This window comes from Sclerotinia sclerotiorum, genomic scaffold (assembly GCF_000146945.2).
Source record: "Sclerotinia sclerotiorum 1980 UF-70 scaffold_21 genomic scaffold, whole genome shotgun sequence".
Taxonomy (NCBI): Eukaryota; Fungi; Ascomycota; class Leotiomycetes; order Helotiales; family Sclerotiniaceae; genus Sclerotinia; species Sclerotinia sclerotiorum.
Window position 1 is genome coordinate 312198 of NW_001820815.1, and position 11369 is coordinate 323566.

Sequence of the window (11369 nt, forward strand, 5' to 3'; positions counted from 1 at the left end):
GCACCGCACCAGCTCAGATTTACCCTAGCACATAGCCGTATAGCAGTATCGTATCGGACATCAGGTACCATTCCATTCCATCATGGGTTTCGAATTTCCGCTATTCATCCATATTCTCGGTGGGTGGGGGGAAGAGAAGAGATGAGATGAGGATGTATTGGTATCCATGCATCTATCCCTGGTTAATTCCTGGCCTGGTATTGAAGATGCTCCACGTCTGGGATTATTTTGTTGGAATACTTTGATGTTGAGATATCGATACTGGTATTCTCATTCATACAAAAGATTTCATACAAAAAGAGCGGGTTTGTCCTCTAGTTTTCTTTCTCTCCCTTGGTATATACGCTTCTGCTCCATCTATTTACCGATCCTTCCTACACCCACCACACACCAATAGGCCAATTCCCTCTTTTCCCTCGCATCCCTATCGCCCATCCCCCCCAATTTCCCTGTTCCGTCTCCGTCACCCGCTGTATCTGCTTCCCACTCTACTCTAACAAACAGGGCAATCTCACACACATCTGCATCTTCTTCTACTCTTTCCTTCTGTACCTCTTCTTCTAATCTCCTCTGTTGTTCTAAGCCGGATAATTTTGTTTTGAGTTTTCCCGGTGTGACTTCGACGACTACACTTGTCCAGTTGCGGCCTTTGTCCCAGGGCTTACCGTGTGCTTCGTTAGTGAGGTCGAGGCTTTGCATGCTGCTATGAGTGGCGGTTGAGTGTTTGCGGTCATGGTTCGATGAAGAGGAATCTTGAAGGGCTTCGTCCCACATATCTGTGTTGGCTCCGACGTCGAATTGGGGACAGAGAAGGATCACTTTCGAGGCGTGGCGGTCAGTGGTGAGGCCTTTTGTTGCGAGTGATATTTTGATGGGTTCGAAGAGGGGGTTTTTGAAGGTTAGGAGAAATTGGGTTGGTCTCAGGGGCGTGAGGATTATCGAAGTGGGGGCAGGAGTAGGGGCGGGAGGGGGTTGAAGAGGGGAGAGGCTAATGGAGGGGACATAGGATAGGGCTACGAGGCGAATGCGGAAGCGTGTGGTTGGGACTTTCGATTCGGGTTTGGAAAGGATATGACGGCAGGTGCGGCAACGTTTGGAGCGTTTTGTGCGGAGGAGGCAGGGAATTGGACGTAGGGAATCGAGGAACCGCGTTGAAGGGGATATTTGGCTTGTTCTCTGCTCAGTGGTAATTGTACCTTCCCAACCTTCCTTGAGAAGTTGTGACACAGCTATGGATTCGGCTTCGGAATCATAGATTTGAAGGCCTTCAGTTGAATCTATTGCTTCTCGTATGCTCGCAGCTTTAGATCTTGTTTTTCTGTCGCCAAAACTTCCACCTGTGTAGAGACCCATTATTCTAGTTAATGCTCCTGGTGATCCGTATCCATAATCATTCGAAAACCCTAGCGCACTACTTGGATTTGAATCTGCCAATTGATTCTGGTAGAAAGACCTTAGGTTCGCATATTGACCTTCTATGTCGAGTTTCTCGTTCGGGTCGAAATGCTTCTCGGTGACTTCGTCCGCCTCTTCCAGGATCGTTTCTGTAGCCAAAGATGACCGCCTTTCCTCCATATCTCGACGACGATCTTTTGCACTTATTAATGACTCACCACCATTCTTTATCTTGGATAACTGTGAGTATACGGAGTTTGGTTTCTCAAATCGTATGCCAATTTCGGTCGAGCTCCACATGCAGTATGCGCAATGGAGGATATAGGGTGCTGTCGGAGATGGGATAGGAACATTGTATTGTTCGCCAACTGGCGCTTCGTTTACTGAGAGAGGTGATATACATATTGGACACTGAAAACATGATCTTGTGCATCTAGTAGTTTGTGGTGCCATGTTAGCATCTAGGCCCATCTCAAAAATTGACCAGGAAATAAAAATAGTAGAGCCATGTATATACCTGTTACCCTCACTCTTCACTGTACTACTTGGCACCTCAAATAAACAGCTCGGACAATACCAGGTAACTATCTCATCTAAAACACATCTCGAACATCGAATTTGATGGCAATCCTCACAGTACAGAAGATGTTCTAGCGGATATAAGCTATAGTTCGCGCGTGGAGCTCTCGGATCAAACGTCCGTTCTTCTTCAAGAGATGGAGATCCTGGGGGCGTAGATGAATTTGCAAGAGTGGATGTATCGGAACAAGGACATTGAAAATATGTGTATGGCTTGAATGTCGACATGATTGAGTATGGGATTCTAAGGCTCGATAAGGTGGGATATTTGGAGAGGGGATGAATAATATTTGACAGGGGGCAGGGAAAATAGATGATCCGGTTAAAGCTTGTTTTCTGAGCTAATAACATAACATGGACGGAAATGTGGGAAGCGTGGGAAACTTGGAGGGAGGTTAATTTCCCATTACCTAGGTACCTACCTAGTAAACCTACCTGGAAGAAAATAAAAACATCACATCACTTGGATGCATCTCTCGAATCTAGATTCACCGATTCACAATCTTCATAAACTTCATTCTCTCTCCATTCACTGTAGGATTGTACCTGCTAGGTAGTCTTGTTTATGCTTCATCACCCTCATGCCATCGTTACCAGACGCTCTCTTTTTCCTAATTACATCCACAAAAGCTTGTTCATCACACTTGTCACATCCATCCTGTATCTGCTTTTAACTTTTTTAGAGTCTCCTCAACATTCTTACGCGGGCGCTTCGCCAGGCTTCCTTTTTGGTAAGCATTGGGCATTGATGTTGGATCCTTTCCTGCCATTCAATCTGTTTATCTACTCTGGACATCGAACCATGAACCATCCCGAATTATAGCGTATAGAGTTATTAGGTGATGAACCTTGGAAAGAAACAAATATTTCTAAGCAATCAATTCTCTGTTCAGCTTGTGGATCTCTGCACTCATCTCTTTTTATCTCTCTCTCATTTTACTGCAGCTGCAGCATCACACCCACCCATCCATCCATCACCTTCGGAAGATAACAATGAAGGTTGCCCGCATCCTTGCACCGGCACTACTAGGTTCTCGTCAACAAACCACAAGCTTCAGCCATCCATAGGTACATACAATTCAAGGTCAGAGCCGAAGCAAAGTAAACAATAAACAGAACCGTGCGGGAAAACGGAGTGCACGCTTCACACAAATTACTTTTGATCCATAATGCAAACAATCTCACGCTCACAATCTCATTGTAAGATTTGATCAAAAGAGAACATCCAACTCTAATATTGTATTGTTACATTTCAACATCTGAGAGTAGCATCTCCACACCAATTGACATACCAAATTGCGACACTCATTTTCGTCTTATCGCTCAGGTTGCCCTATCAACTGACAGCACATTTCAATACCCAATGGTCATTTGAATTCTTGGAGACTCCCATTCTGCCATTCTGCCATTCAGGGTAAGTAAATGAACATCGGCGCATAAGTAACAATTCGACAACAGCCTTTATGTATGCCAATAAGGAAACTTACTTCGATGGTGTAATACGATATCCAACCTTCTGAGTCGCCGCATGTTAAAGTTGGGAATTGGTCTTGATCAAGGTGCGCATCTAATATTCTTTCCGAAGACGAATTTTACCTCATAATTCATTTTCGCGCAACACATCTCATCACTAGGGCTGTGAGGGAGCCACTGACACTATGGGACATATTAGACCATGCCTTCCCCCGAACCCGACACGGATGAGATAGCACCGCCCAAACCCAAGACTCCGACTGTCCCTCAAAGGACGTCTCCCAAAAATACTCCCAATGGCGCATCTAATCGAAAGCCGGCTGTTAAGCCACGGAGTCCCGCCAGCGTACCAATACACAAGCGACCACTAACGAAGAAGGCGGAGCCGACGTTGCTTAGTGATTTTCTGCTGGGCAGACCAACACCAAGTCGCCAAAGACGAAAAAGTCTCGACGCAGTCAAGGCCGAGATGCGCGAGAGTACTGTAAATAGGATTCAGAAGCCAGGAGGGGTACATGATCGGGTTAAGCAGTGGCAAAAGGCTAGTGCAGCAGCTGTCATTGAAGAGGACGATGATCCAGAGTCTGTGCTGGATGAGATAATAGTGGAAGTGGAGGAGGATAGTGTTGTTGGGCCCAGTGTTGTAACCGAGGACAACAGGCTTCATGTCAGGAATCAGAATATCCGGCCTGGTCGACGGAAAAGTAGGGATCCTGAAAGTTGGGCCGCAGAAGTAAGGAGCAAGAGTGCGCCGCGCAAAAGAGTTATAAGCGATGATCATTGGGTGATAAATAAGAACAAGACCTCTCCGAAGAAAAGAGAAATCAAAGTGACGACGCGTGCTATACCCAAGGACTTTCTCAAGCAAACGGCTGCCAATCCCAAATTGGACAGTAAAATCGCTGATTGGGTGAAGCGTACGGAGGCTGAGCCGAAGAGCCATGGAGCGACCCAATCTGCTTCACGAGTAAGCAAGACTCCACAGCCAGAATTTCGCGGGGGGAATAGAGGGAAAATGAGGGCCAAGTCCTTAGGGGAGATTATAGTTGAGATTGAGGAGGATCCAGACCAGAAACCTGCAAAGAACGGATTAATAATCGAGTCGAGGAGCAGCCCAAGCTCACGGAAGGCTTCGAACAACGGATCTAAGGAGAGCCTTATTAGTTCATCAAAAGGAAAACAGATTCCTAAACCAGAACCATCCAGAACTTCAGCCAACGATTTCATTCGAGTCAAGCCATGGGGGCAAACTGGGCGATGGGAGGATGGCAGTCGAGCAAGGCCTGTTCAGGCGAGATGGAGAACTGCAGAGGTCAAGAAACAGAGTTCCGGGAGTAATCCATTTCTCGATGGTATTAGCTTGAAGCCAGTACCCGTTCATAAGGACGACAAGCAAGCTTCTCTAAAACCAGAAAGGTCAGATGAACATTCGCTTCATAAACGTAAGTCATCAGAGAATCATCACAAGCCAGCAAAAGAGACCGAAATCAAAGGTTTGCGCGGCCATTCTGATGGCGAACTCGACCATGCGAATGCGCACAACCCTGCTCGTCGTTCTCCAAGCTCCAGAAAACATACAAGGAAATCCCATTCGCCTTCCCGGTCTGTGGATGAGATTCCCTTTGGCGATTCTGCTTTCAGTACCCTGGATCTCCCTATCGGTGCCGAGGCTGGCAACACTGGTAATAAACCTAAATTCCAGAGGAATCCTAGTCATCTAGTACCCAAAGTCCTCAAACGCGTCTACAATGAAGGGAAGAAGATTATACAGGATACGCATGAGACTCCCGAAATGCCTCCAAGAGGTGGTGTCAATCAGCCTCCAACAATTGAGTCTTGGCTCAATAATACCACAGATCCTTTTCTTGACGTGCCAAGCCCTATTCCAACTCCAAAGTTGCCGGAAGAATCTACGAAAGACGATGATAATAATGAGAAGTATACTTCCAAAATTGACCAAGATCCGAAACAATCACTCGAAGAGGAACGTAAAGGAGCGGGAAGTAGACAAAAACGTGTGCGAAAGGCTTCAGATAACAGCTTCAGAAGCAGTAACGATAAGTCACCTCTGGGCCGTGTTTTGGATGATCCGATTGAATTCAAAAAGCCTCCCACTCCACCAGCAGCTGGACTCCGAAGAAGCCCAGCTCTACGCACGGCTTCTCCTCCCGTAGTCAGGTCTACACGTAAATCACCTCTTAAGGATGCTTTGCTAGATGCATTCCGAGGTGAATCTACATTTGAGGGTATTCTAGACCCAGAAGATGATGATTACGACCAAGAAAAAGGAAACTATGATTTAGACGACTTTAAGAATTCGAATCGTGGATTAAAGACACCCGAGAATGATAACTCGCGACGCAGTCGTTCATCTGGTACGCATCTTGAAGTGCCGAGCCACCATCGAGATATCTCGGACAGGCCTAGAAGAAAGAGAAGGAGTGGACACTCTGGGGACCATCACTTATCAGCAATTGCATCTGTTGAAACCTTCAGCACTCTTTCGTCTCTAGACACTTCATCCAATCTTACTAAAACTACTCTTACACAAGCAACTACTCAGACCGGGCGGTCCGACTCCAACGTCTCACGCAGGAGAAGCAATAGATCCGGACTTAAAAGAAGACTGACGAAACATTCTGACCTAGTATCTATGCTATCCTTGCCCGATGCGCCATCAAATAGCCGAACAAAAAGTATCAGATCAGCTCGAAGTGTGCGTACCGCTCGAAGTAATTTAGAGACTGCTACCGAACGGGATTTGATGCGTGAATTGGCTGGTGATGAGGTGAAGTATATGAGAGAGTTAAAAACGTTGGTTGATGGGGTGATCCCAGTACTTCTCACTTGCGTTCTCTCTAAATCAGATTCGGCCATTGCTGCTGGCCTCTTCAACCCCGACGCTACAGACATGAATGAAACATTCCTCACCAAACCAATTGTTGACATGGGTGTTGCTCTCGAGCGTCTGAAGAGTTTACACAAACGCATACCACTTGAGGATCCAGATGCTCTTATAGTCTGGCTTCAGAGAGCTCATCGAACTTATCAAGACTACACTCATGCTTGGAGATTAGGTTTCCAGGATGTTGTTGTGAATCTAGCACCTGCTTCTCGCACAGCATCGGCAGAAGAAAAAGAGGGCTCATCACTTGACAACATCCCACGCAATGCTGATGGGGATATTGTCAACTCGAATGGTGAACGTGTGGATGTTGCTTTCTTACTCAAGAGACCCCTCGTGAGAATAAAATATCTTGCGAAGTTAACAAAGGTTTGTCTTTCGGTCCTCTTATCACTTTTTCCCTAGGTAAATGTTATTGGCTGTATCCTAACTCATTATAGGGCCTCGACAAACTCAACCATTCGGAACTCTCAGGCAAAGCCCTGAAGACATTTGAAAATTTGCAAGAAATGGCCCGCCGTCGTGTTAAAGAAGAACATGCTAGACTCGAGGATCTCTATGCAAACAACACCGACGCAAGTCGAGCTCGTAACCCCCAAACACTAGCTCCAGTTGAGGATGTTCATATTGATCGTACCAGACAAGTCTCGGCTAAAGATTTCTTCGATTTCGATTTTCCACACTCTAATGGCCAACGAATTGAGTGCCGTGTAGAGTTGATACTCCGGGATAATCTTTCGGATGAGATCGATCCAGGAGATGTTCTGATCTGTGCATCAGAGATCACGCCGGAGGCTACACATCGCTACTTACTATTTCCTCCCATTAACAGAGATTTTATATCCGCTTGCCCCGGTGAGAAACCTGGTGAGGTGATAATCATGATCCGAGGTATACAAAGACCCATAGAATGGCGAGAGAGTCTGCTTCTTAAGGGTGCTGAGCCTGATACTGCAGCCGAGTGGATTGAAATGTTAGGCTCTGTCCCAATGCCTCAACCAATTTTGAGCTCCATACCAGATAACACAGATACAGTATCGATGATGTCTATGGATCCATCCGAGATAAGTGAGGCAGGCGATCCTTATGATAACGACCTGCCAATTGGTGCTCGCCGAAGAAGAAGAAAGCATCATTCGAAGGAGAGACCACGATCTACAACCTTTTCTACCATGTCGTCTGTTGAAATTCCAGCGCCCCTGAAAATAGATCGCAAAGAAACATCATCTCCATCACGAAGACATCGAGATGTTTCTCTTGACGAGATAACTGGTCAATCACACATGAGACGTTCCAAATCATCAAGACATCATTCTCATACGCGTACTCGATCTACACCAAGCTCGCCTCTGTCAAGCCAACTTATGCTTGAAACCTCGGACGATGAAAGCAGGGGAAATGATGACTTTGATGAATTTGGAAGTCGAGCATCTACACCAGGCAAGACATCTCGCCGACCTCTTACGCCATCTGAAGAACTACCTTATATCCCGAAAGTTCGCAAAACAAGCTCTGCTGCTTCGATTGATAGCGCTTCTACCACAAAAGACAACATTCGACGCCAATCATATGACACAATAGATTCTCATGGAACATCTACACGGTCTCGCAGCCCAGAACAAACTGAAGAGGACAGTGCTCCACCGCCTCCTCCTGCCCATAGATCGATGTCGCCTAGCGGTCTCAAGCAACCAGTGATTATTGAGCCCCCCGCACCAAATTCAAGATCTCGACGCACTTCCTCTCCACTAAAGCATGAATATCGACCTTCTGATATATCCGATGTATCAGAGAGATCTGAGGTGTCTGAAGAGGTTTCTGAAATCTCCTATTCATCATCGGAAGAATCTGATACAGAAGAAGAAGAGTCAACATCCAGTTCTGATGAAGATGAACTCGATGAACTTGATGAACTTGAAGCTGCTGATCTTCCAGAGGCAGAGCCCGCTCCAACTATTTATGGTAGACGTGCTATTTCACCTACCACCTCTCTTTATAGTCTGCCAAATGTTACTCTGGCACCTGTGAACTCCACACCTCGAATTCCGATTGTACACAAGGTCGACAACAGTGATATCAGAAGACACGTTGCTACTGTCTCAACCTGGAATAATGCTAAAGGCCGTTGGGACGATGTACATGCGAAATCTTGTTCGATTATTATCCGTCCCGGATTAATTGAAGTATATGAAATGTCATCTAGACATTCCTCCCCTGCAGTACTCTCAACCATTCAAGAGTCCGTAGTAGAAGGTTCAGACGACACAAGTAAAGAGGACAAACGGCCATTGCTTGGCCAGGTACTGACACCCGTTGTTACACTCAGGCAAAGCAACTCTCTCGATATCGAAATACATTCTCCCCCGACAACTGACTCGCGAGTTAAATGCAGCCCTACAATCAGATATCACAGCTTGCACAATGCTGCATGTGTTGAATTATACAATTCAATTCACATGGCTCGCATGAATAATCCAACATATAAGAAGCTTGAAGAAGAACGACTACTCAACTCATATGGGGATGCACCTTACGAAACTGCAGTTGCCAGCAAGAAACGCAGCTTCTTAAGTTTTGGTCGTAGGAGGAGCTATCGTGCATCAACGCGTGCACCATCAGTTGTCAACTCGGATCAAAGTAGCTCCCCATCTATTTCACGTCTTTCCGAATCTTTCAAGAGATTAACCGGAAGTTCATTTTTTAATATCGCAAAGTCCTCAATAGAATCAGGACGTGGATCTAGTCCGTCAAGTCTTTACACTAGTTCCTCGGGCCTGACGCCACCTCGAACACCTCATCCCGCAAGTCTTGCAGGTACCTCGACATCATATGGGGGCGCCAATTTAACCTCGGAGAACCTCAAAATCCGTCTCTATTACTTAGAAACACGATCCAAATGGCAAGACTGTGGAAATGCCAGATTAACAGTTACAGAACCACCACCAGGTATGCGGCAAGCTTGTGCTGTAGATCAGGGCATTGAACGTCGTATTCTTGTTACGCGAAAAGCAATGAAACCAGAGAATCCAGATGAAAAGGTGGAGGTGTTACTAGATGTTGTGCTTGGTGCGAATTGTTTTAGTATGATTGGAAATAAGGGAGTTACTTGTAACATATGGGAAGATGTTGTAGGACCTAATGGTGAGATTGGAATGGTGGGAGCTATTGGGAGAGTGAGTGGAAGAACGAGGAAGTGGTGTTTGCAGGCAGGGAGTGTGCCCGAGGCAAGCTGGATATACAGTTTGGTTGCTGTGGGAAGATAAAATTTGATGGGAAGAGACGAAGAAAGGAAGGAGGAAGAGAGGGGTTGAATATAGGCGTTTATGATGAGACAGTTGTTGATGGTTTTAGAGATACCACTTTTGCTTTTTGATATTTCGAGTTTTGGCATTGCTTCTTAATTCTTTTCTTTGTAAGTGTGTTATGGGGGATATGATATCTGTGGGATAGTTTTGTATGTATGAATGTATATAGGGGGACAGATCAACGACAAATATCAATGAGCAAGCGAGCGAGCGATGCATTAGAGGAAGTGTATTTGATGGTACGCATATAAATGGATGGAAAGGGTATGGGTGGTAGGAAGGTTGGAATAGTGAATATCATTGGTGGATTTTGATCTTGGCGTTTCATGGATGAATAGGATGGATGGATATTCTTTGTATATTATATGTGGATGGAAGGAAGGAAGGAAGGGATTTCTTGATACCTTTTTTACTGGGAGGGAGAAAGAAAGGATGGATGGATGGGTGGATATAATTTCGAGATGATGTGAGGAGTTGATGATGAGTGAATGGAGAGAAGGGCAGAACATAAGGAAGAACCCCTAACTCTCCGAACTACACAACACAACACAACATAATATAAACGAACGAACCGAACACGAAACCAAAGAAACCGAAAAACGTATATACTTTTTATACGGAAATCCTTACCTCTGCTGGATCTTTATCTTTTTGAAGATATGATATAAGGCTGTGACCTGGATTCAGGGGGCATACGAGGGTTTTGGGAGGGTTTTTTGGTGGGGGTGGAGGGGGTTTTGAGTGTTGTTTGAGTTTGTTGTTTTGTTTTGGTGAGGGGTTATGAGTGTTGTTTGAGGAGGTGGGAAGAGGAGAGGAGGGAAGAGGTAATGGGGGGGGAGGGAGCGGGGGTGAGGTATGAGTGGATGGTTGGGGGTTATGTATGGATGGATGAGTATGTATGAGAATAGACGAGAATGAAATAAAGTGATTAATTCAATGATATATTGATATATTGATTTAGATGTTATGTGGTGATTTTGTTGTGTTATGTTTATTATGAGGTAGGATTTAGAGTATTGATTTGATATGATGTGATCATATTACTTATTTGTCTTTTCACTTTTCTATAAGTATCTCTACTCCCATCCCATACTCATTCTCAGAGCAAAACAGGACAGAACAGAAATTCCCTCAATGCGCTGAATTATATGTTGATTAGCTATTCCAAAGATTATATTAAGGAAAATAGATAAATACATAGATATATAGATATTGTATTGTATTGTAAAGGTATTTGGAATTTAGACTAGTTAATTAATGTTATTAGTTTATTGGAATTATTACTGATGGGATGTTGGTATATCTATGTATTGAGTTGAAGATATATTTGGAGATGCACTTGGAGATAGATTAAAACATAATAAATACACAATACCCACCAATTTTAAACTCATAAGTATATTTATCCCAAGAACCCTGGGAAGGCATTGAAACATTTTATTTTTAAAACAGGATTTGCACGATATAATATTATACAATGTGATGCAATAGATGTGATATATAGATTTTCCATCGACGATATTTAAAAGATTATTTATTATAAGAAAGGAAAATAAAAAGAATAATAATGAATTCAAAGAAAGTACTCAGGATATAACTATATATCACTGCTTCACTGATTCTTATATGATTAAGTAAGACAAGCAAATTGATTTTTCAAATAATTCTTTATAAGAGTTTTTTTTTTTATAAATCTCTTATGAAAATGATTA

At 44.3% G+C, this 11369-nt stretch overlaps 2 protein-coding genes across 2 annotated transcripts; one reads left to right on the forward strand and one right to left on the reverse strand.

Moving 5' to 3' along the window:
- Window positions 1-357: 357 nt before the first annotated feature.
- On the reverse strand, window positions 358-2713 carry SS1G_12484 (hypothetical protein; the record flags this gene model as incomplete). Its single annotated transcript, XM_001586447.1, has 4 exons — window positions 358-1828; window positions 1913-1931; window positions 2521-2632; window positions 2678-2713. 4 exons carry the CDS (start codon window positions 2711-2713, stop codon window positions 358-360), a joined length of 1638 nt encoding a protein of 545 aa, XP_001586497.1.
- A 936-nt stretch (window positions 2714-3649) lies between these two features.
- SS1G_12485 (hypothetical protein) lies at window positions 3650-9615 on the forward strand (the record flags this gene model as incomplete). Its single annotated transcript, XM_001586448.1, has 3 exons — window positions 3650-5822; window positions 6096-6688; window positions 6793-9615. The coding sequence occupies 3 exons, from the start codon at window positions 3650-3652 to the stop codon at window positions 9613-9615; spliced, it is 5589 nt and encodes a 1862-aa protein (XP_001586498.1).
- Window positions 9616-11369: the final 1754 nt, after the last annotated feature.